This window comes from Alnus glutinosa, chromosome 4 (assembly GCF_958979055.1).
Source record: "Alnus glutinosa chromosome 4, dhAlnGlut1.1, whole genome shotgun sequence".
Lineage (NCBI taxonomy): Eukaryota > Viridiplantae > Streptophyta > Magnoliopsida > Fagales > Betulaceae > Alnus > Alnus glutinosa.
In genome coordinates, this window is record NC_084889.1 from 29,317,325 (window position 1) to 29,343,816 (window position 26,492).

A 26,492-nucleotide genomic window follows, 5' to 3' on the forward strand; every position below is an offset into this window, starting at 1 on the left:
ATAGTGAGTCCAATGTGCTACTTCTTAAATCCTCCTTCCTGAGATCTCTCCTGGATTAGGCCCTTGCTCATGTTCCTACCTTCTCTTTAGGGAATTTGGTAGATCTGATTTGTTTTCGAGATTGTAACAACACCTAGTTCTTGGTGCTCTTGTATAGTAGCTAGTGCTTTGGTTGTTTTCTTGTATACTCTTCGTGTACGAGGATTTTCCTCTTTCCTCAATAAAACTTATTATTATTCATCAAAAAAAAAAAAAAAGGTATGCAATTGAAAAGACATCAGTATTGTGTTTTCTATATGTTCTTATCTACATATTAATAAATCAATGACATTCAGTTTTTTTCCTCCACCAGCATTTGCACAAACAGTTCTAGTTGGATTGAGAAAATCCTCAGCTTAGAGGCATTGCCAGATTCGATATTACTACCTTTGAAAGGGGTTCATGATGCTTCAACCAAAACACAAACCAGACTGAATGGTTTCAGTTTGGAAGAGCTTTTGGGCAGCACCACTGACATCTCTAAGAGGATTGACATGATGAAATTTCTTCGTAATGCTACACTACTTTTTTTAACTGCTTTTCCGCGTAATTACACCCTGGAAGAAGCTGCTCTAGTTGCTGAAGAGCTATCTGTTACGAAAATGAATTCTTGCGGCAGCTTTGATACACCATGTCGAGCTCTGGCAAAGCGTCTGTTAAAAAGTGATCGACAGGTATTCATTGTTATATTTCATCCGTTAAGGCTACTCGCATGTACATGTTATGTCTTCCATCGACAACAAATAAATGCTTTGTTTCTTTTGGGTTGAAAGACCTGATATTTTATTATTTCAAATTTGCTTTAAAACCTTCGGAAATACCAAAGTATCAAAGGGTTGAATTAGGGGAAAATACACATTGCCCCCCTTGAACTACCACAACTTTTTCATTTACGCCACCAAACTTCAAAAAGTGCATTTGGATACGTTAGACTACCATCTCGTGTCAAAAAGGCCACTCCATCAGCGTTAAACGTTAAAATGGATGGAGAAGTGGTCACGTGACCACTTTTCTCTCTTTCATCCCATAATAGCCCAATTTTTACTTTTGAAATGCCATAATTGCACCCATTATAATTATTAAAAGATAAAAACAAATTACACTTCTAAAATAAAAAACTGAAGAAAATATAGGGCCATCCCCACAATCTCTGTGGGGTTGGTTCAGCCACCCTTTAGGGTTTTTATTTTAATTTTAATTTTAATTTTTCTTGGTTTTATTTTATTTTAGTTTTGTTTATTTTTTAATTGAGAAATGCTACACACTCCTAAGTGTTCACTCCCACGTCAGTGAGTGAGCACTTAGGAGTATGTGTAGCACTCCTCTTTTTATTCTTTTTTTTTTTAATGGTAGTTTGTCGTATCCAAATGTCTGTTTTTGAAGTTTGGTGGCATAAATGAAAAAATAGTGGTAGTTGCAAGGGCCAAAGTGTATTTTCACTGTTGAATTACTCAAATCTGATCGGTGAGCTTATGTTGGTATTAATCCAAATAACTATTATTATAGTCTTATGCTTTTTGTTGTTCTAACCTTTTTTTTTGGATGAAGTAGAAACTCAAAAAAAAAATAAAAAAAATCAAATATACAGCGGGAGAGGGGCCAACCTCAAGATCCCCAACAACAAAACAAGGGCATTTGTTGTACTAAGCTATCTTATTTATTGCATGTATAGTTCTGTATGTATACCAACTAGTCTACTAATAGTTTTAGGCAACGGGGGAGATCGCACGTTGCAGCATTTTATCTTTGTTTATCACTTAAAACATGTTTTTTAGTTGGCTGGAATCTTCTTGAGTGTAACAGTTTTTAGTATGTGATAACATCAATGGCCAATCTCAACTACCTTGGGGATTTTATCCATTATGATTGGTTATTTTTATCTACAACATGTTCAATAATTCAGTCTGGTTAAGTCGGAATTGGTTCCTGTGGGTAATGTTGATAATGTGGATGGATTGGTTGGCATTCTGGGTTGTAGGGTGATAGAACTAATGTATTAGGCTGTTAAACCGTGCCTTATAGATAAGCTTTCATTGAATATATATAGGAGTATTACAAGAGATAAATGTAAACAAGAACTCCTATAGATAATTGATCTAGGACTTCTTTAGCTCTCAACTAACTAGAATACAATTTATCTTAGAACTATCTTCAGACTAGGACTCCGGATAGGATTAGAACTCTTCTCAATAGTCTTCAGATTGTATTGTGCCGCACAAGACTCATAAGTGGAATTGGAGTCTTGTGTTGGAGTTGTTATTGGAGTTGTGTTAATACCCTCCATCATGGTCAACGGGGGAGATCGCACGTTGAGCTTGTAACAAAAGTGATGAAACTTGGCAGAAACTAGCGGCTTTGTAAGAACGTCTACAATCTGATCTGAAGTGGGAACAAAACGAACAACCAAAGATTTATCAGCCACACAGTCACGGACAAAGTGGAAATCAATTTCCACATGTTTCATGCGAGTATGAAAAACTGGATTAACCGACATGTAAGTGGCATCGATATTGTCACACCAAAGAGTTGGTGGAGTTGAGTGAGTGATTCCAAGTTCTTGAAGAAGTGCATGAATCCAAAGTAGTTCGGCTGTTGTATTGGCACAACTTTATATTCAGCCTCAGTAGATGATCTTGAAACAATTGGTTGTTTGTGTGAGCTCCAAGAAATTAAATTGGAACCAAGATAAACACAGTAGGCACCTGTAGAGCGACAATCATCGGGACATCCTGCCCAGTCCGCATCGGAATATACTTGTAAAGTATTAGAAGAGTTGTGATGAAAAAGAAGACCATTGGAAACCGTATGCTTCAAGTATCCAAGAATTCTTTTAACTGCTTGCCAATGAGGTTTGAGAGGCCGATGCATGAATTGGCACACACGGTTGACTGCATAACTGAGATCTGGCCGAGTGAGAGAGAGATACTATACGGATCCAACTGTACTACAGTAGAGAGATGGATCTTCCATTGGATCACTTGTAAAAGCCGAGAGAGCTGAGGAAGAAGCCATTGGAGAGGTGATTGGTTTTGCTTCATGCATATTTGTTTTCTTCAAGAGGTCCATGATATAAAGATGTTGAGAAAGTAGAAGACTAGAATTGAGCTTGATCACTTCCACACCAAGAAAATAATGAGGATCACCTAAGTCTTTGACAGCAAAATCTGCACTAAGAAGCTGTAAAAGTTCGGTAATAGCCACTTGATCTGACGCGGTGATGATTATATCATCAACATAGATAAGAAGATACATAGTAATAGACTTGGTGCGATAAATAAAGAGAGAAGTGTCAGCTTTAGAACCCACAAAGCCGAGTTGAAGGAGCTTGTCACTAAGTCTTGAAATCCAGGCTCTTGTGGCCTGTTTGAGGCCATAGATAGCCTTTTGAAGCTTGCAAACATGTTTAGAAAAAATAGGGTGAACAAAACCTGGTGGTTGCACCATATAAACATCTTCAAAAAGGAACCCATGGAGAAAAGCATTCTGGATATCAATTTGCTTCATAGGCTAGCCAGCAGAATAAGCAAGAGATAGGACTGTCCGGATCGTAGCTGGCTTTACTACTGGGCTGTAGGTCTCTCCATAATCTACCCCGGCCTGTTGATGAAAACCTTTTGCAACAAGACGAGCTTTATGTCTTTCAATGGAACCATCAGCCTTTCTTTTAAGCTTAAACACCCACTTGCATCCCACAATGTTTTGAGAAGGATGGGGAGGAACAAGTGACCAAGTTTGATTTTGAAGAAGTGCATTGAACTCGGTTTGCATAGCCTTTCGCCATTCTGGAATAGAGGCAGCATTGGAGTAGCATGTTGGTTCAAGATTGGCGGGAGAAGATGCTGCCGCTAAAGCTTGAGGAGCTAGATACCGAATTCGACCATCTGTGAGTTGCTGTTGCTGCACAATGTTGTTCATTGACCTAGTTCTCATAGAATGTACTCGAGCAGGAGGCTGATCTGCATAGGAAGTGGAACAAGGCATACTGGAAACTGCTGAAGAGTTATTTGAAGAATTAGGGGAGGATCGGGAGTGAGAAGAAGAAGAAGATAAAATAGGAGAATCCGGGGGACATATAGTGGTAGAAGGAGGAGGAAACAATGATGGAGGAAGCACAATAGGAAGGTAGACACTTGAAGATTCGGGAATAGGAGAGACCTTGGAAAAGGGAAACCGGTCTTCATGAAAGATGACATCTCTAGAGATGTACATCCGGTCAGATTCTAGATGGAGACATTTATATCCTTTGTGATTTTGGCTATACCCAAGAAAGACACACTCCTTTGAGCAAGGAGAAAATTTGTGAGAGTTATAGGGACGAAGATTTGGATAGCAAGCACACCCGAAGATTTTTAGGAAAGTGTAGTCGGGTGTTGTATGGAAAAGTTTTTCAAAGGGAGATTGATTTTGTAACAATGGAGTTGGCATGCGATTTATGAGATAGCATGATTTAAGACAAGCTTCATCCCAATATTTTTGGGGAAGATGGCTGTCAGTGAGCAATGCCAATGTGGTATCAATAAGATGTTTGTGTTTACGTTCAACACATCCTTCTTGTTGATGTGTACGAGGACAAGAGAGACCATGAGTAATACCAACGGATTGAAAATATGTATGAAGATTACGATACTCAACACCCCACACTTATAATTTTATGATTATGAAGACGTTCAATCATGACTTGAAATTGAAGAAAGGTGGGCATGCCATCGGATTTTGCTTGAATAGGAAAAACCCATGTATATCTAGTGAAAGCATCAATGAACGAAACATAATATCGATACTTATTAAAAAAAAAAAAAAAAAACGAAACATAATATCGATTTCCATTAACTGAAATAGTTGGGGATGGTCCCCATACATCGGAATGAATTAATTGTAAAAGCTTACAAACTTTAGAAATAGAGGGATAAAATGGCAGTTGATGTCCCTTTGCTTGAGCACAAGCTGAGCAAAAAGGATCTGCCTTTACTTATGTAGACTTTACTTATGAGTGTTTGAGTGTTTTTACTTATGTAGACTTTTTAAATTTATTCTTAGTTCGTCCCTTTTAGGGGTTCTCTTGTATACTTCCCGTGTATAAGGGTTGCGCCCCTTTGCGCTTTTTAATAAATTGCAATTACTTATATAAAAAAAAAATAACAGGAAGTTCAAACTGAGATAGGACACGATTAATGGTGCGAAAAGCTGGATGACCTAAGCGCTTGTGCTAGGAGGCCGGAGTGGTGTGTTCACCAACAAGAGCTTGATTTATTGACGACGACGACGAACTAGAGGGAGATAGAAGCAATTGATAGAGACCATCTTTAAGGTGCCCGTGATGAAGAAGAAGCCCGGTTTGTTTGTCCTTGATCAAAAAATAAGAGTAAAATTCAAAGAAAACTGAATTGTCATGGGCAAATTTTCTAACGGGTGGAAGATTTTTACAAATAGAGGGGACATGAAGAATTTGATGTAAGATGAACTTTCGACGAGACAAAGGAAGAAAAGTAGTACCAGTATGAGAAATATTCAAACCAGTTCCATCCCCTATGTGGATTTGGTCTTGGCCGTGGTACTCCTCTTGAGCTAAGTTGAGATTCTGAAGATGGCCGGTGAGATGGTGAGTTGCACTAGTATCAAGATACCAAAGTTCTTCAGCTGGCAGTACGGGTGTGGAGTAATAACCTTGGGGATTGGACGGCTAGTACAACTCGGGCTGTTGAGACGACTTAGGTTGGTCCTGTCGGTAGTAGCAACGGACTGCTGTGTGTCTGGGCTTGCCACAAATTTGGCAGGTAGGTCGAGAAGATGCTGCATCTGTGGAGAAATAGGAATCGCTTCCTCTGTTGTTGTTGAAAGATCCACGTCCCCGGTTGTAAGGATGACCGCCACAACCACGGAAACCTTGACCGCAAAAATTTGAAGTGCAGGTGGTGATGTTCGCAGCAGGTGGGTGAACATCAATGCTCGGGATTTGTTGTTCCAGTCGCATCTTGTGAGCAAGTAGGTGGCCGTAAAGTTCATCAATGGACAATGGGTCGACTCTGGTTGTGACCGATGTCACAAAAGGATCGTATTCGGAGCCGAGCCCTTTGAGGAGAAAAGAAACACTCTCAAAATAATTGAGAGGCTGTCCGGCTGCAGCAAGAGTGTCATTGAGTGTCTTTATGGTCTGAAAATACTCGGTGATCGAGTTGTTGCCCTTCTTGACCGTTGCGAGCTGGAAGTAAATTTGCATGACCCGAGCACGGGCTTGAGACGCGAACATGGTGAGCAACGTGTTCCAGAGAGATGAAGCCGAGGGAGAGCCAACCACATGGACGACATAAGTCTCGGACAGTGTAGAAATCAAAATACTAAGGATCATTTGATATTGTTGGTTCCAGGTGAGGAAGTCAGGGTTGATGACGGTGGCAGGAGCTCCGGCAGCAGTGCTTGGATTTGGAATCGTCTGGGCAGGAGGTAGAGAGGAACCATCGAGGAAGCTATAAGCGTCTTGGCCTTTAATATATGCAAGAATCTGAATCTGCCAAGCCATGAAGTTACCTTTGGCGAGTTTGATACTGAGGTTATGGTTCATATTTGGGACTGAAAAGACGAAAGTGGGCTGGATGGGTGGTGGGGGATGTGAAGCCATGGATTCGGAGTCGGAAGCCATGGATCACGACGTTGGTCGATGATTTGGCTCTGATACTATGATAGAACTAATATATTAGGCTATTACTGCAGCTCCCCCTTTGAAGTCTTCTGCAGATACGACGAGCAATGGGAAGAAGGTAGTGAGCAATGGGAAGAAGGGCTTCCTTCGGAAAGGATTTCTCAACCGGAGGCCGTCTGTGTTGGCCCCTTCTACCAATTCCTCCTTGCCTTCTAAGTTGGCCCTGTCTTCGACTCCAGAGGACAAGGAAGTTGGTATTGTGAGGGACAGCGGCATTACCAAGTATCAACAGTGGCCGGTTGGGTTCGATCAGTTTGAGGAGGCCGTGGTGTGGGAGCAGGATGAAGAGTCTTGGGATGGGGTGCCAATGGTTTGGGAGATGGATGATGGTCTTGATGTGGAGTCGTTGGCAATTCACGATGCTATTTCAGAGGATTTTTTTCGAGATCGTTTGGTAGCTCGCAAAAAGACTAAAGGCAAGAGGGAGCTTTTGAATTTGAAAAGCTCCGTTAAATATAGAGATGTGAGCGCTCCCTCAAGACGCCGAAAGGATAGGATCCCTTGACGTATGATTGTGTTCTTCTTGGTGGGTTTTGTGGTCTTGGGCTGTTCGGTTTGTAGGGTTTGTTTGGGCTACTTTATGTTCTTTTGGGCTCTTCTTTTGGCTAGCTTTTAGTTGCTTCTATGTATACTTCCGGTGTACTCAGGGGCGCCTTACGCTTTTAAATAAAACTTTTATTACTTATCAAAAAAAAATATTAGGCTATTAAACCATGCTCTATAGATGAGCTTTCATTGAATATATATATATAGGAATATTACAAGAGGTAAACATAAACAAGAGCTCCTATACATAATTGATCTAGGACTTCTTTAGCTCTCAACTAACTAGAATACAATTTATCTTAGAACTCTATCTTCAGACTAGGACTCCGGATAGGATTAGAACTCTTCTCAATAGTCTTCAAATTGTATTGTGCCGCACAAGACTCATAAGTGGAATTGGAGTCTTGTGTTGGAGTTGTTATTGGAGTTGTGTTAATATAGGGTTTATTCTTTCCCTTCAAAGTATCTTGGTTTGCTGTTAGGGGTCTCCTATAAGGCCAAGTCTGTTTGGGACGGTGTTTTTGGAAAGATATAGTGTTTGTTGGCTAGTTGAAAAATGATGTATTGAAAAATGACGATGTACCCTTATTAAGAGCATCATTTTCAATTTGACTACGTATTTCATGTCTCTTTTTCCTCGCTCTGCTGTTGTAGCAAACCACATAGAGAAGCTTCGTCGAGATTTATTATGGGGTGGCCTAGGTGAAGAGTTCAAATTTTACCTGGTAAGCTGGTCCAAAGTTTGTTCTATGATTTATGAGGGAGGGTTGGGGTTTCAAAGATTGCTGATGTTTAATTGTACTCTTTTAGGGAAATTGCTATGGCGCTATGAGCATGCGAGAGAGGCTTGGTGAAGAGTCATGGTGGAATCTAAATTTGGCAACTCATGGGGTGGGTGGTGTTCTAATGAACCTCTTGGGTCGTATGAGGTGGGGTTATGGAAGAATATTAGGAAATTTTGGGGGTTGTTTCTAGTCATTCCAAATTTGAGGTGGGAGATGACTCCAAGATTAGATTTTGACATATTTCGTGGTGTGGGGATAAGGCCCTTAAAGAAGCTTTTCCATATTTATGTAGTATTGCTTGTGTGAAGGATGCTTCTGCAACGGTTCATTTGGAGCTTTCTAGTGGCTCCGATCAGTGGAACATAAGCTTTATAAAGGTGACTCATGATTAAGAGGTGGATGTCCTCGCTTCGTTTTTCAATTTGTTGTATTCCTATAGAGTGCGATGGAGAGGTGAAGACAAGCTTTGGTGGCCCCCTCCAAAAGATGGTTGTTCGATGTTAGATCCTTCTGCAGAGTCATTGTTTGTAATGATGACACTCCCTTTTGTTGGAAGAGTATTTGGAGGAATAAGGTTCTTTTAGAGTGGCTTTTTTTGCTTGGTCGGCGGCCCTAAGGAAGATCCTTATCATGGATAATCTTAGAAAGCATCATGTATATTTTGGTTGATTGGTGTTGTTTGTGCAAGAGGAACGGGGACTTCGTGGATCATCTTTTTCTCCATTGTGAGGTTGCTTGTGGCTTATGAAATGCTATTTTCAGTTGAATTGGCTGTCGTGGGTTATGCCTAAATGGGTAGTAGATTTGTTTGCTTGTTGGAGGGGGACTTTTGGTAGCATTCAAAGTACAGTTGTGTGGAAGATGGTGTCTTCTTGCCTTTTGTGGTGTTTTTAAAGGAAAATAAATGATAGAAGTTTTGAGGATCACCAAATGATCGTGGTGGAGCTTAAGTATTTTCTCTTTAATACTCTTTATCTTTTGACAACAGAGTCTACCTTTATTTGCTTAGTTTTCATATTTTTTTTTTTCTCCTTGTAGCTAGGTGTTTTTCTTGTATATTTTGCGTTTTTTGCTTTTTAATGATATTTCGATTACTTATATATATAAAACAATCAGTCTAATACAACTGTGGCTGTATAAACATATACTTTAAGCTTATATTTGAGCATTACCATAAGTTTTGGCAACTTTGGCTTTCATTTGTGAGCTCATTCTGATGGAGATGAATCTATATGGTTTAATAAGTCTAGAGTCCTACATGGTTTAGTGAGTCTAGAATTAAATTACCTGTAAAATTTTTTTTTTGATAAGTAAGAAGATTTTATTAAAAAAGCGTAAAGTGCCCTAAGTACACAGGAAGTATACAGAGGAACAACTCAGCTAGCCCACAAAAACAAAGGAAAACCCAAAAACAAAGAAAAGCCCCAAAAACCCAAAGGTAAGCCCCTAACAAACACCCAAGAATCAAAAGAAGCAACCCAAACACCCAACAAACACCCAACAAACAAAAGAAGCTCCCCAAATACAAAAACAACCCCTACCAAGCACCCAAACCTACCCCGAAAGCCCCCAAACTAAGACTCCCTACATCATGAGAGCTTTTCCTTTCCCGCGCTTGGAGGAAGTGTTAGCATTGCCATAATTGATAGAGCTCTTCAAATTCAGGAGCTCCCTCTTGCCTTTTGTCTTTTGTCGAGCAATCATTTTGTCCCGATGGATATCTTCTTCCAAGGCATCCAAAATAGCCAAAGACTCCTCATCTTGAACACCATCCATCTCCCAGTCCAATGGCAACCCCTCCCAAAAATCATCGTCCTTCTCCCAAACAACAAGCTCCCCATTTAGATCAAAACCAACAGGCCAATTCCGAGAAAGAGAAAATCCATTGCCCTCTATGGGTGGAGGACAACTTGGGGGGGAGGGAAGACTTCCCACTCCAACATCCTTGACCACCCGAGGCGGAGGGTTGAGGAACCCCTTCCGAAGGAAGCTTTTCTTCTCTGAACCCGCAGACTTCTTCACTGGAGGCTCTGTAACTGAACCCTTCCATACAGACGTCTTCGAAGCTTCCAGTGAGTCAGCTAGCAACACCTCGTTCCATTTCACAGAATGGCCTACCCTGAGTTCTCTAGCCTTTCTGTAGTATCTCTGGAAGGGCTTAGAAGGTTGCAAAACAGGAAGAGAACGGATCTTCTCTCCCAACACAACCGCACCTGATGGAGAAGGAAAATCGGCCATCCCAGTACCAGCCCCGACTGAAGAGTATGGTAGAGAGGTGTGAACAGAATCCACTTTAGACCTAACCGGAATCGGTGCGACGTCCATGGACGCCGGAGGTAGCAAATCCAGAGCCGGCGAAGGGGGGAAAACGAAAGGGGAGGGAGACATGACGGGAACGACCGCCAGAAACGACCCACATCCAGAGCTTGGCACCTCCTGACCCACCCCATAATCTGCCGCCGTCGATATCTCTGGCCGAAGAAAACTCCCACGAACAGCCGTCGAAGTCTCACCCAACAGACCTTTCGGCTGCTGCAAAACTTTAGGTTTAGGTCTTGGTCTCGGAGTGAACCGACCCAAACGAAGGCCTTTACGAAAAAGGCCCTTCCTAGACCCAGAGGACCGCCCCAACCTTCTCCCAAAAACCCGGCCCAAAGCCAAATATAAACTAACGAGCAAGTTTCTCCACGTGTGCAAGTTAAAATTAAAAAAAAAACCCCTATCTGGAAATGCCCCACCTCGTGTAGAGAAACTAGGATGACGAAGCTGCTTACCCATCGGACAAAGAGGTTTGTCCAAATCCAACGGACCATCCGGAGGGATCACCTTCACAGGGAGAGGTGTCACCTTTGCTGCCGGCACCGGAGCCGAACTCACCACTGTCGCATATGAAGGCCCCGACCTATCGACAGAAAAGCCCAGCGTTTCCCCTTCCTTCTTCCCACCCAGACTGTCCGTCGCAACCGAGGACCAACTCCCACAACCCACCGCAGCAGAGAGAAAGGCAGAAATCTTACTCAACTCCCCGGAAAACTTGCGCCAGCCCCAACCTCCGCGACCCTCCGGGATCAGAACGAACCCTCTCTGACCGCCCAACCCAAACACCGCCGCCTGTAAGAACTAGCCGTCTTTGTTGTCACCTCTCCGAGCAATCAACAACTTCGGACCTTCCCTGTAAGACTTGATAAACTCTTGTTCTCCAGGAAAGCCCAAAAGTGTTTCCATCGTCGAAGCAAGCCATGCAGAACAATGGGAGCTCAGAACGACCGCTCCATGGAAGCCCTGACGCTTCTCCTCCACCCGCACCACCGACGCCCCCTCCAAGACCGAAAGGACAAAGGATTTTGACTCCACAAGGAATCTCCTCTCCATTACGAGGCACACCCAAGCTCAGAAAACCAACCCAGAACGGAAACGCATACTTGCCGGAGAAAACAGAATCCCACCAGCTAAGCACCCTACCGAAAAAAGGAACCACCCACAGAAGCACAAGAGGCACAAGAACCACCCACCCGTCTTTTACCTGTAAAAAATTAAAACAAAAAAGTGAAGTCTAGATATTAATTAGTTTGATTCAAATCGTTTGTTTGAGGGTTATAGGTAATTTGTACTCGGTGGCAGAATTGTAATTTATGGCAAATCCTCCACAGCAAATTACTTGGGGTCCATGTTAGCATGGCGACTTTTATTAATTATATAGCAATCCTGCTCATCTCATTGTGGAAGCTTCTTGTTCCATCGTATTTGTTTAAATTTCTCTACATGTTTTCTTTTAGTTTTGTGTTTCCCGTAATTTTGATTCATTACCATAAATTTATTGAAAGAGTAATGCTATACATCTCACTTTGTTGATGTTGCACTGTCAATCAAATCTTTGATATTTTTTTTTTAACAAGGACAAATTCAAAGGCTGATTGGTAGTACAACATCAGCAAAGTGGGATAAAAATGTGGTTTCTAGAATTTCTCTTATTGAAATTATTTTATCTAATCATGTTTCAAGAGATGATTTGGTAGTCTATGTATCTTTTAATTTGATTATGGCTGTGCTTAAGTAGGGGGGAATTCAAATAGATTTTCTAGGGGATTGGTTTTCAATTCTATGATGGTTTGATTAAAAATTTTCTATGGCACTTATGAAAAGCAGTGAAATGGATTTTGTTTATTGCTATCTACAGCATTTAGTTAGAGCTTTCCAGATTTCGCATTGAACACAATGTGTATTGAATATTTATGAGAATGACCTTTTTCATTAAAAAAAAGGGGTTGGGGGGGGGGGGGGGGGGGGGGAAGAGAGAAACGAAATAGATTCTTTCAAATATATTTCCTTTTTGCTACCGCTGGAGCTAAGATCATTGTGAGAATGTAAAGGCAGGCAGCTTATTTGAGAATTCCAAAACTTATAGTGTAGTGAAACTGCTGTCATATGTGGTTCACTGGTGAACATGTCTTACTATGTTATAAAGTTATAAAGTTATAAAGTTGATGTTCAGAAAAATAAGAATCTAACCAAACACTTCTCATCCCACCCGTAAAAAGAAAAGAAAAAGCTGCATATTTGAGATATATCATCATCACACTTATGGTGGTAAGCATTGTAATATAGGAGGCATTATTTAATTTGGGTAGTATTACTTCATATCCTTAAATATGCATCCAAGACAGCTACAAGAACTGAATAAGCTTGGATCCTTGAGAGGGATGGCTGCTTATTGCTATTCTTTTTCTGTTTGTCTTTTGTTAAAGGTGGGAAGTCAAAATGAGGTGGCTAAATCTTAATTGAAATCAATTGCACAGTGATCTGATCTAAAGGGACAATCTTGTTGATGTTTAATGCCCTGCGGCGTTTAATGTTGTTCATGGTTTGGTTTTTAAATATTTCTATTCTATTGGAGTCTCAGAATAATTTTTTATGTCTTTTTTTTTTTGGTTGTAGGACGTATTGCTATGTGGAGTTTACGCACAAAGAGAGGCTGCTTATGGGAATTTTGATCATGCAAGAAGAGTGTTTGACATGGCACTTTCATTAATTGAAGGGCTACCAATGGTATGGTCTCTGATTTTTGGTACGAAAAACGAAACTTAGTTTATTGTGCTAAAGAACAAATGCTGAACTTTTGTGGTGCTAAAGAATGATTTTTGTTGTCCTTTTTTTTTGTGGGGGGTGGGGTGGGGGTGTCGGACAATAGTAGGCATAGATTTATTGGTAGAAAATTAGCTCCAGCTTAGGACAGGTTTTACTTGACTACCAATTTCCCACTAGGCTACTGTATATCTTTTTATTTTTTTTTATTTAATATAAGCAATCACAATGTATTGAAAAATGCAAAATGTGCAAACCAAGCGGCCTAAATATCTGGAAAGACAACGTAAATATTTATCACCTTTTCAGGTTCATACCAATTTGCATGCCTATATGCTTTCTGAGCAATATGAGTCATTTTTTTATAGTTCAACTGAAGCCTACTATTTATGTGCATTTGGTTGGCAATATACCATGTGAATACAGGATAGCGTGTTGCTCTTTGGGAGAGGTTCTGAGAGTTGAAGCGTTGACATAGTACCTTATTGAAATATTCTTGTTTCTTTATCCTATCAACATTTTCATAGCTGGAAGGCGATTACTGAGTTTTTTGGTTTTACCAAAATAGACCATTATGCAACTTTTATTTTACAGCTATTGATTCTTACAATGATTTTATTTGTCTAAATTTGCTCATAAAGGGTAGGTTTGGGACTAAAATAAGTCCTTCAAGCTCAGGATGCAATTTGAATCCTGACCTTCGGTACAACATTTAAGGTTCATAAAATATTCTCCCCAAAAAGAAACTTTAATGGTTCATTACCAAACATCCCTTTTCTGATTTTTGTTGCTTAATATATTTGAAAGATGGCTCTTTAAATTGCATAATTTTCTTCCTCTTTACTGTAGACATTGGTAAGGCTTGCAATATGAAGGTATCCGAAATATACAGGTGTCTAAAGTGTGGTTCCCCCAACTTTGTTTATCTCATATTTCATAGTTTCGTATCCATGTCCTTGCTTTATCTACTCTGAGAGATTATGGGCCTAGTTGATTTTAGCAGATGGTCTGATAATTGTACTGTTTCTTGGTACAATTTTGTATCTGTTTTTTTTTTTTTTTCAAGGTCTAACATGAGTAGTGTTTTTAAACAAAGTGATTATTGTATTTGACTTGGGGGCATATCCTTTTACACTTCTAATTTCTGTTGGTTTCATAAGTTTAGAAAATGGCTATGCTGTAGTATTTGTATTTTGAAACCTTTTGTTCCATTGGCACTAGTACTTTATATTTCCTTAATATCCATCAACAATTTTTTTTTGGTTTTTTGTTTTTTGTTTTTGTTTTTGTTTTTGTTTTTGTTTTAAGACTGCCCTTTCTTCTACAGATCCATTGGCATTTTTTTTTTGCCCAGCCAATATTGCTTAGGGCCAAACATTTTTCACTAGCTGCCAATGAACCTGAAGTCAGTAAGATGTTATATAAGAGGGAGCCATTAGCTATTGTTCCTTTGATTATAAGTGCCATAATGCATATATATATATATAATCAGTTTTCATCCATTTTGTATTATTTTTTGTTCAAGATTTTATAAATGAATTTGTCACCAGGTGGTTGGACCCATGACCCTGGAGCCTGTCAATTCAATGGGTTGAATGGTCTATCTCTAAAACATTTCGGTCCTATTTATTGCTTTTGTACATTTGCTCTTCTGAACAAATCATATCTAGAATTCTAACTCAAATATTGCTTTTAATTTTTACTTTTGGTCTGGATAATTTTTCTATTTTAGGAAAATAGTGCTAATCATAGTTGCAGTGGAGAATTGGAAGTTAAACATTATAGTTCACAACTGAATATGTTTCACAGGTTTTTATTTATATATTTATTTTTAAAATTCGTTAGTTTTGACTGAATTTGTAGGGGGCATGAACTATCAGAATATGATATTGTATTTACTTTATGTTAATCAATTGAACAGGAACAACGGTCGAATGCTCCTCTTCTATATTTTTGGTATGCTGAGGCAGAGGTGGCCAATAATCCTGACAATAGTAGCGAATCAACATTTCGTGCACTGCACATTTTATCGTGCTTAGGAAGTAGTGCAACATATAGTCCATTTAAATGTCAACCATCAAATCTACAGCTGCTGAGAGCACACCAAGGGTTTAAAGAAAAAATAAGAACAGTAAGATCTGCTTGGATACGTGGTCTTATAGATGATCAATCTATTGCTCTTATATGTTCAGCAGCTTTATTTGAGGAGTTGACCACTGGGTGGGCTGCGGGTATTGAAGTTTTGGATCAAGCTTTTGCGGTTGTGCTTCCAGGTTATTCGCTTTACCTTGCACTTTGTTGCCTCCGTTTCCATCTGTATCATATGTCATGTTAGTACATGTTCTTTCAACATTAAATAGATAGGCTTGTTTTTCTGGTAAGTTAGCTAGATATTTTGCTTCATTTGCTTCTGCCAATTTCTAGTTCTTCTGCCTTATAAATAGTCATCATAGCTTGAGCTCTAAGATTTAGCAATTAATGCATTGACGCCACATCCCATGGCTTTGGATTTGGCTCAAGTGGTTATGGATAAGGCAATAAAGAAATTATTTTTATTTTGCTTTTGATAAAAATCAATTGAATGAGTAAGAAGACATAATGTAGAAAATCAAAAGTCTTAATTTTGTTTTTGATAATTGAAATGGAAAGGAAAACACTCGTTTTGGGGCTGATGGGGTATGGGGCATGGACCATTACTGCAAAATTCCAGGAAGCAGGACGTGGGCTCAATAACACAGATGCAAAATCAAAATAATATTTTTTCTCCTTTGAAGTTTGCATGAATATATGATTTTGAGGGTAGATGTTCCCATTTAAGTTTAAATTCCTAGTTTTGGTTGAAGATTGACCCTAAGCGCTCAAAATGTCTCGTATAGGTAAAAAATCTCCATATTATTCATAAAACAAAGGTAAAAAATCTCCATGAGACAAGACCATTTAGACCTAATTGGGTCTAATGGGTTGTGCAAACTCTAGACCCTGGCGCAAATGGCTGGGGAGACACAAAACTGAGGGGCCTAATTGGCTATGACTAACTTTTGATCAGGACTGGCGAATAACTGTGCCAACACCAGCTCCCTCTAGAAAGATCTCCGATGCTGTGCATTTTGGGTAATGCGTTCAGGACCACATTGATTGTTGATGAAATGCTAATGCTGCGAAAAGAGTTTACGCTCAAAGTCAACCCTAAATCGCTGGTTACTCTTGCAGATGGTGTCCTGAACAGCTGGACCCTCACCCATGTTATCGGAAACTCCGGCATTGCTGGCAGCGATGCATGGGCTTCTTCTCTAAGTAAATAGGAGTTGTGTACATCTCTGCCCATATGTCAATGTAGATGGGGAAAAAAGTGTCACGTGTATTTTAGAACTTTTAAGTGTCATCCAACAAGCTTTGGAGTATGTAATTAACAGTTGAGATATAAAAGTTTCAATTCAATAGGACCTCCATTACAACTGAGCACAAATAATAACCAGTCTTATGATTTTATTATATTACAACAGAGCACAAGTAATGACATTGATTTTATTACCCTTTTGTGTGTCATGTTATTTAATTGAATGATGTTATCACTGGAGGAATTTAATTTATTCAAGCAATAGGGTCTAGACCATTTTTATTTTCCTGTATTGTTCAATTTATCATGTTAAATTTGTTGCTTTGCCTTGACTAACTGAATGTTGCAAACTAACAGAGAGAAGAAGCCATAGTTATCAACTTGAGTATTTGCTCAATTATTATGTGAGGATGCTTCAGAGACATCATAAGCAATTTAGCCTATCAAAGATCTGGGAGTCCATCTCTCGGGGGCTGCAAATATATCCTTTCAGCCCAGAACTTTTTAAATCCTTAGTGGAGATTGGCCATCTTTACACAACATCCAATAAACTGCGGTGGATGTTTGATGACTTCTGTCACAAGTAAGATCGTCATCCATTTGTGTCTCTGATTGTTAAATCATAGTTTTAATTTGCTAATTTGATGCTAGATGTTTCCGAATTTATGAGAAAGAAGTTTATGTAAAGAGTTCAAAGCTCCAATCAATGGGCTGGGGACCATGCCTGATAAAGCGGAGGTCATTAGTTCGAATCTCCCCTTCCCCCTTTAGGGACAAAATTACATATCAAAAGAAAAAAGCTCCAAGCCTCCAACTTCTTAGCTTGAATCTGTTGCTACCCAAAAGCCTACAACCCAGGGCCCCCCAAAACCAATTTTGAATGACATTTACTTGGTTGGTCCTTATGGACTTGAATAGCATGGCAAAGGCCTGCATCAATCTGGGCTTCCTTCATGCTGCATTTACCCCAGGTAAGCCCGCAAAAGGACCTTACTGACCTGGCCTACCCATGGTTGGACCCCACTGGCCTGCCACGAGTCACAAAAACTTTTGAAGTTTGAAACTGCTTGAAGCATAAGAGGCGGCAAGGATATAATCAACAACATTTTCCTGGGGGAGACATGGAAGTAAAAATCTCTAAACATTCATATTGATTAAAAAAATTAGCAGGAGTGTCCCCTATTTCAGAACATCACTAGTGAATAGGTTTTTATGGGGACCCATCCTGTGAAATAGGTGATTATATTTCTCTTGTATTGATCAATTGCCCATTTAGTGGAAGCCGGACATAATCCTAGTTTTAAATTCCATATTGTTGACACGAATTTGATGTGGAAAGGGGGGCGCCCTACCTGACAGCAACCTATGTAAAATGTTTTCTAGGCAGCCATGGAGGGCTCTATTACGTGAACTAGGTACAGTAACTAGTGGTACCTGAAAAGGATGCTGTTATGGAACTTGAGTACAACAGCAGCTAGATGATCAGGCATAAAACCAACAAAACAAGACAAAAAAAAGAAAAAGCTTGAGAAAAGAATCATGTTTGCATGGCTACCACTGGACTTATGGAAATTCGTTGCTCTCCACCTTGAAACCCTCATCATAATAACTGCTGCTAGAAATGAGATCTTAGACTTCACAGCCTTCTCAGGTCAGCTGCTAGTCCCCAATTGCGTCACTTTACTTGCAGAAAACACACAGATCAATATATTGATCCCACATTGCGGCATTTATAACTCATCCTTCTCTTTTCTTCTCTTCTGCATTTGATCACTGATATCAAGCTGCTTGTAATGCAGCAAGTGCCTTCAAAAGGGATCTTTTTTCTTTTTGTTATTTATAGGTGACAAAGGAAGTGGTCATTATCGGGTCACATCCTAAATCCTATTTCTTTCCTTGTTTAGAGACCATGCCTTGAGTTAGGTGGCAGCAAGGGAGGTAGACACATGGAGCTTGGGGTATTGGGTTGTAATCCCACTAAGTTAGGACTAAGAGGGTTGGCCCAATACTAAACTAAGTGATAAGGAGGCCGGCTGAAATTTCAATCTATCTATAATCTTTAAAGACAGCTGGTGCCCATTTTTTTTCTTCTTCTTCTTTTTTTTTTTTTTTTTTTTTTTTTTTTTTTTTTGTTGAGTACAGTATGCATTTCAAATTTTCATTCATGTCATTTGACCTAAATAAGTGAAGGAACCACCTAAATCTTAATTTTAGGATGAGCCATCTAAATCTTCATTAATGTGGTAGAAAAGTTCAAACATCAGCCAATTACCTACATCTTTCTACTATTTTATGTGCACCGTATCCAATTACTCATACCATATTTTAGATCCTTATCCCCCATCTTTTAAGTTTTCAGCATTAGACGAGTCATACATTTAGACGTGCCGAGACCCGACACTCATACTTGAGTCCATGTAACATAGGTGGAGAGTGCTTTTATCTCTAGTTTTCAGGCTGGTTCTAGTCCTTGATGTGTTTTGGCACACGCCCACGTGGCAAATAGGTTGGAGAAATTGCAATGGAATTTCCTATGGGGTGAGGTCGGAGAGGGGTTTGAATTTCAATTATTGGATTGGAATGTGATCTGCACTCTTTTGAACTGAGAAAATTGAGCACTTCTAATCAAGATCTGTTGGCGAAATGGCTGTGGCATATGGTGAGGAGGCAGATCATTTAGGGAGATAGTTATAGGATTAACATATGGAGATACTTGGGGTTAATGGGAAGACCTCATGAGTGTCATCTTTAGTGAAGAATTAGGGCTGGATGGCCGAGGTTTTTAGGTTTTATTTACTTTAAGGTGGGTTGATGGAAAGACATCTCATTTTGTAGCATGATTTTTGGGATCGGGAGATTGTGTTGTTTTCATTTTTATTTACAATAGTGGAGAACAAAGTATATGTATTTTTAGATATGGGCTCTATGGATGATGGAAGGAATAGGTCTTGCAACTATTATTTATTTTCATGTCCATTAGTACAGTGGAAGCTTTAGAAAATAACAATTGCATTTAATTCGCATTTTGAGTTGTATGCATGTTGCATTTCCATGACCATATGATTATTCCACAAATTTTTATTCAATCTCTCATTTGCTTGATCCGATATTCTCAGGAAACCATCTGTGATTGTTTGGATTTTCGCTCTGTTGTTTGAGATGAGTAGAGGAAGCTCCCAGCATAGGATCCATGGATTGTTTGAAAGGGCATTGGCAAATGATAATTTGCGTAACTCGGTTTTACTTTGGCGTTATTATATTGCTTATGAGATTAACATAGCCCACAATCCTTCTGCAGCCAAGCGAATTTTCTTCCGAGCTATCCATGCCTGTCCATGGTAAGGCTTATATGAGTTCATATTGGTCTTTTCCTGCCTTAACTTATTTGTTTTTGTCCTGATTTTCCTTTAATATTTTTTGTTTTGCTTTGTTTTGTTTTGTTTTGTTTTGTTTTGTTTTGTTTTTTTTTTTAATAAATGAGTGCTAGTTCAAACCAGGTTAGGTTCCTTGCTTTTTCCCATCATTTATCTCAGATATTTAATTATTTATCCATTCTGAATGTGAGTTTCACGACACTTTGACTTTCAGTATTTTTCGTTGTGTATCAAAGACATTGTAAAAAATGTGGTTATTCTAAGGCTGCGTTTGTTGTGGTTTAAAACATTTTATTTTTCTTTCCATTTTTTCAATGTTTGGTGCGTGCGAAAACATACGGAAACTGATTTCCAAGTCAACAACAAATTTGCTACTATAAGGAGCAAAACAGCTTATGCTTCTTTAGTGGCTCAAGTTCTTTTTCGAAGCTTATCTCCCCCCACCTTCATGGAGAAATCCAGCTGCCCCAACCACCAATGCCATCCCTCTTCGCCTCTTGGCCGCCATCCCAACCTTTCTCCCGTATGGTGACCACTACTCCCGCAAAGAAACCTAGCCGCCCCCTTATCCAGGTACTACCCTTTTTTTGATTGTTGCCTGTCATCTCCCTGCTTTGTTGCGACCCTCCCACCCCACATGATTTTGCCCACGTCCCCCCTGCTTTGCACCCTCTCAAAGACTGGGTTTTAAAAAAATAAAAAATAAAAAAATTTAGTAGTTTCTTTTTGGTTTTTAATTGCAGTGACAAATACTTTTCGTACCAACATAAAATATTTTTGATATTACTTTTAGGGTCTTCATCAACCAATTAATGGAAAATCAAGGATATCCCCGAAAATATTTTTTGATTTAAAACATTTTCTAAAATCTATTTTACGAGTGAAACAAACACAATCCTAAGATATTTCCTTGCAGTTGAAATTTTTGACAAATGAGGGCTTGCCCTGCTGCATCCTCTCATGTGAAGTGTTTGATGCACCAATCCCGAACAAACACTGGTCTCCAACCCTAATAATACAGTGAAATTAAAATGCAATTTACAGAGAGTCAATTGCTTAGACTTATGTAATGGGTAATTTTCTAGTTTTCCTATAAATGAATGCACTGAATTGAAGTGTATACTCTGAACTCCAGTTTAAGCTCAGAGATGGTGTTGCTTGTGTTTCTGTCTTTCACCCCTTTTTTCTTCTGTATAATTGTCAGGTCTAAAAGGCTTTGGCTCGATGGTTTTCTCAAGCTGAACTCGGTCCTAACTGCGAAAGAGCTGTCGGATCTCCAAGAAGTCATGCGGGATAAGGAACTGAACCTGAGGACGGATATTTATGAAATCCTTTTGCAGGATGAGCCCATATCATGAAATTGTCTGTTACTCTGCTTATAGCAGGAGCAAATGAAATAAAAAAATAAAAAATTATGGATTGAACTTGTGCAAAGTATGGATGGCATGGAAGAAAAGCTTTAAAAATAGTGAGGTATATGGTAATTTCAACTATGGTATCGGATTTCTTTGGATACAGCAAAAGTTGAAAATAATTCTGAAAATGCAGCTTCTCTGGGTCATGGGTGGTGATGGTTTATTTATCGGAAAGCATGAAGTTCAGTTCTATGATGGTTGTGCAGCTTTAAAGATAATGAGTTTCAGGGCTACTGTATCTTAGAAGGCAAGGGCTGAACTTGATAATGAGCCTGATCTGGTATGTGATTAAAAATCCTCCAAGAGCTCAAGGAACCTGATAATGGATTCTCCACACAATGAGAAACATACCGAGCTGTGGAGAACGCGAACGCGAACGCGAGGACGATCTGGGAAGAAGGCGAGTGACAATTACGTGCGGCTAGAGAGCGTCAGTCAGCGGGATTTCACTGATCTAGTTCATAAAATCTTAATGCCAATTCGGATTTCGGAGAACCCAACAAATTAATGCTGATCATAATCCTCTTTTCCAGAGGTTTGACTTCGATTATAACATACGAGTTACAAGATCAGTCGCATGAGGCCAAAAACCATGCCCATATGCCTCTCTTCTCTCCCTCTCTCTCTCTCTCTTTTTTTTTTTTTGAAACAGTAAGAAACTTTCGTTATAATATGAGACTCAAAGGGCCCGAAGCAGTAATTAGGGGTACAAAGACTTCTAAAAGCAAAATTAAGAACTGAATCCTGACTTGGGGAGCAGTTGCCAAAGCAGATGGACAAACAATACAAGCCTCTTTTTGCACGTGAATTCCACTAGAGGAGATAAGAGAGTGCAGATTCTGATATAAAAACAGCTATTACAGTCCAGTTGAGATATAAAAATCTACAATGGCATGTTGCAAGGGTAACAACATAACACAAACTTAACAAACTAGAACAATAACAAACAACACTGGTTGGCTAAAATGAGTACAGGGAGTCGTCGGTGACGGCGTGTGTGTACCATGAGCCCACACCAGAAGACTACCCACCATCAGAACAACCACAAAAACTTTCGGGAACCACCAACTATGAACTGGAGGAGATGATGGAGCCAACACGCTTCGGCGAGTGAGGAGCGCTTACTTGCACATGCACACTACTCTTCGTTGTACAGACAACCGAAGAAAACACGCCTGGGTGTGGTAGAGGTGGGGGATGACGACAAACACCCTGGAGGGGTGCGTGCCATGTAAATATTGACGGGGAATTATAGATATGGCTTAAAAAACAATCGGCCTGTAAATCGGTCAAAATACTTTCTTTCCACTGGGTGGCTACTGGCACCTAACTCAAATCAACTCATCAATAGATTGAAATCCCCAACCTTCCAAATCTTCAGAAGGATTGGAGAAAAATACCTTTCACCTCTTAGTTTCACAGAACGACACCGAGAGAGAAGAAACAACAGCAGCCTATGGCTCAATGTCGGGCCGAAACAATAAGGACAAAAAGCAGAAACAAATAGGGGGTTAGGGGGCAAACCCCCTCCCCCCCTCAAACCAGAAAACAAAGAGAAAACCTTGGCAGCAAGTTTAAAACACTTACCATCAAAGGCCTAAAGTTACGGAAAAAGACCGCCTCTCTTCTCTTTTGGAAATTGGAAATATCACAATTTTGATATTAAAAAAGAACAAAAAGAAAAAAAGAAAAAGAAAGAACTGGACCAGGAGCAACAACCACAAGACAATCTGCATGTATATTTTGTCCTGTTTATTTATTCTATTCTCATTCATCCAAAAAAATACTCAGAAAAAAATCACAATTTATGCATGGATACACTTATACATGGAAAATCTAAACACCAATTCTAAACACAATTGGAAATGAGTCGCATCGCAACCACTCGAACACCAAAAAATGTAGAGACCAAAGACAACACAACCAGTCTTAAAACAAAAACAAACCCCCGTCCGTACTTTGTGCTCCCATGCATGTGCCAAAACTCCTAAACGTAGGTGAAGAGCAAAGATAGTAGGAATATTTGAATTGTGGCTTCCAGTATGATTGGGAGCTCCTCAACAATCTTCTTGCTACCATTGGGAGAGGGCGTTAAAGCTCGGTTCGGTGGTGGTGGGGTGTTTGATAGATCTGGTGGTGGTGCAGTCCCAGATGTTGGCGGCAGCGAAGGGGCGTTCGGTTGCGGTGGAGTCATCATCATTGGCGGTGGAGTCATCATCATTGGCGGTGGAGTTTCAACTGCTAATGCACACACAATTCCATCGAGACAATTGCCTTTTACCCTGAGAATAAACAAAATTACAATGAATGAATAAATAAAAAAGATAACACAAAAACAGTCTGCAAAAAATAGATTTATAAGTTAATTAGACATAATCTAATGCAAGAGACTGTACGCTACAATGCCTACCAAAAATAATTGAAATTTCAGTACCATTTAACTTACACTAATTTCAATTTCTTTTTCTTCGATATGGACTTGGGGATGGATCCGTTGAATCTATTGTTTGCCAAGTTCCTGGAAAAGGAAAAAATAAAAAAATAAAAAAATAAAGAAAAAGCGTATAGTTAATTTCCAGTTAATTAGTTTCCAGCTCGACCTATCTCTATATGTATGTATATATGCATAATATGGTGTGTTTAATGAGACTTACAATAGTTTTAGATTTGGAAAGGAGCCAAAAAATTCAGGAATAGGTCCATCAAAGCTGTTATTCTGCAATTCACTGCAATTAAAACAAAAAAGAAAAAAAAAAAAAACATAATATTAGAAGAAAAAGATATAAAGTATATATATTCCTGTCATTTACAAAGATTTCCCTCTTAACACTCACATTGTTTGAAGAGCATCCATGGTACTGAAGTCAGGAAGTGAACCGGACAGACCAAAGCCACCGAGTTTCCTGCATTTTTTTATTTTTTTTAAAAAAAAAATCAAGAAATATTATACATCCTCATGAATACTTGTTAATATAAATCATAAAGATGTAACGTACAGTGCTGTTACTCGAGGCATGATACTAGTATTGGTGCATTCGATCCATTCCCACCAGTACGGTGAAGGAAGACATGGGTCGCCGGTCCATTTTATTAATACGTCGAACGCCTTTTGCAGTGCCGCTAAACCTATCACTAGATCAGCAGAAACAAACCAGTGTTAGAATATAAATTAAATGATGATTAAACAATTTTATTAACACGTCAAGAGCTGTTACCGTCTTTGCTGTTGGTTCGGTAAGGCAGGTAATCAGTGACTTTGAAAACTTCATAAGCATTGAGGAGAGTAGGAAGCGTGGAATCAGAAGTAGCCACAAGAGTGAAGGTATTGTTGGGAGAAGCAGTAATGTTGGCAAGGTAAACCTCCAATACGCTTCCAAAAGGTGGAATAATGGGGTTTAATAAAGGCTTGTTGTCCATGTAAAGTTGAATGGATCTTTTCTGTGTTGTGTTTAACGGAATCACTTCGGAGAAGTAGAGGTTTATATAGACGCTGTATTCTCCTCGAAGATTGGTATACAGAGCAGGACTCCACCCGGTGGTTGTAGCTTCGATGGCAGTTTGCACGGCGGCGTTTGGAGGATGATCTTCGGCGGTGGTGAGAACAATGGAAGTAGCAGTATTGTTGACGATCACCTCTTGTGCCCCAGCTCCCCCCCAAGAAAACCATAGTCGATCATATGGATCAACAGGATACCTAGCAGGCCAGTCATAATGAAGGTGCATGTACAGTTACAACAGTTAAAAAAAAATGATATATATATATATATATACTTAAAAAATAAGTTACTTTAAACATGCCGCCTCAGCTAGTGTGAAATGAGTGTGGTAAATAAATGTAAAGAGTAGCATTAGTCTTTTAAAATCGCTATTTTTTTTTTTAAAAAAAAAAAAAAAATTATTAAACCAAACCAACACTAAAATACTAAAAATGGAATACCTCAAATCTACGAGTGAACCCATAGCAAATCTAGCTGCCAAACTCAAAACATGATTGGAACCAGCATGCCTGTACATGTTGGAATCCAAGGTGCGCAGCTCGAGGGCAGATATGAGGGGGAACTGGTCAGGCAGCGTTTGAGCAAGGCATAAGGAGGTAGAATTTCCATTCACATCATAAACATACTCCCTATAAAGGATCGTATCTTCTGAATAGATCGACAGGTTCACCTTTCCCCACATGTTGCCATCTAACATTAGGTCAAAGGTGGGAGAAATGTGTTTTCCATCATAGTTTCCATAGAAGAAGCTTGCACGCACCAGAACTCGGTCCCCATTGTTCAAATTATTGATGGTATAGCAGTTTTTCTTCAACGTCGGAAACACTCTGAGGGTGCCCATTACCGGGCCGGCGGTGTAGTAGGCATCGACCACTTGGGACACACCATTATGGACATAATCAGCGTCTCCGGTCCATTGGATTGAATTTGCATCGACGAAAGAGTTGGATCCTCCACAGTTGATGCTCAAAAACGTGGCAAAACTGGGCTTTATGAGTGACGCTACTGAAAGAGCCAGCAGAAGTAGTAACATAAGATAGGTAGTCATGGTTAGTACTGTTGAAGGTGTATTGAGTAGATCGATGTAAAGGGTTAGGGTTTTAGTTCCATTTATATGAGCTTGCAGTTTGACTTTGTTATGGTGGTTGAAGCATTTCCCTTTCACACATCCTTTTGTTTTTATTGGATGAATCTATTTCTTGTTGATGCTTCTAGCTAGAATTGATTTCCAATTAAAACATTTTGTATAATTTTTTTTTTTTCATTGAAAAGATTGTAGGGAGCCTTTGAGATAAATGATGGTTTAGCTAACATGGTATTAAAACAAAGATCCCGAGTTTGAGCATTGTCTTTGTCATTCACTTTATATTTCAATGAAGTATTTTATGTGTTGGGTTTCATTTACTAAACGGGAGTTTAAACGACACGTTAAGCGTTTGGAATAAATAGTGATTTACCGTTCATATACAAAGAGTACTAAATATTGTATCTTCATTGATGTTCAAACAAGCTTCGATCCCAATGGGGTGTTAGAGTAAAGGTTAGATTTGAATGTGATTTTCAAGTGAATGCATGCGGATCTTCCATCTTTCAATGGCCAAATTTCATTCTGAAACTTTTCTTGATTGGCTTGTGGCCGGAGGTAGCTGTGGTAGCTGTCAGTGTATATATATTTCTTGTAATTAAAAAAAAAAATGAATAATTACTTTTAAGTCTTTAA

General features: G+C 39.4%; 2 protein-coding genes across 2 annotated transcripts in view; one reads left to right on the forward strand and one right to left on the reverse strand.

The window, feature by feature from the left end:
- The window catches only part of LOC133865444 (uncharacterized), a 39,088-nt gene extending 17,214 nt beyond the window's left edge, over positions 1 to 21,874 (forward strand). The window contains 6 exon segments of the mRNA XM_062301851.1: positions 353 to 713; positions 13,003 to 13,113; positions 15,071 to 15,422; positions 16,844 to 17,069; positions 19,603 to 19,824; positions 21,065 to 21,874. Coding sequence (XP_062157835.1) covers positions 353 to 713; positions 13,003 to 13,113; positions 15,071 to 15,422; positions 16,844 to 17,069; positions 19,603 to 19,824; positions 21,065 to 21,218 — 1,426 coding nt within the window. The 3' untranslated portion in view covers positions 21,219 to 21,874.
- A 1,132-nt stretch (positions 21,875 to 23,006) lies between these two features.
- On the reverse strand, positions 23,007 to 25,864 carry LOC133865445 (probable LRR receptor-like serine/threonine-protein kinase At5g59680). Its single transcript, XM_062301852.1, has 7 exons — positions 25,213 to 25,864; positions 24,491 to 24,969; positions 24,272 to 24,407; positions 24,110 to 24,178; positions 23,930 to 24,001; positions 23,722 to 23,793; positions 23,007 to 23,557 (listed from the first exon to the last, which is right to left on the reverse strand). Exons 1-7 carry the CDS (start codon positions 25,818 to 25,820, stop codon positions 23,263 to 23,265), a joined length of 1,731 nt encoding a protein of 576 aa, XP_062157836.1. The 5' UTR covers positions 25,821 to 25,864; the 3' UTR covers positions 23,007 to 23,262.
- Between the last annotated feature and the right edge of the window lie 628 nt (positions 25,865 to 26,492).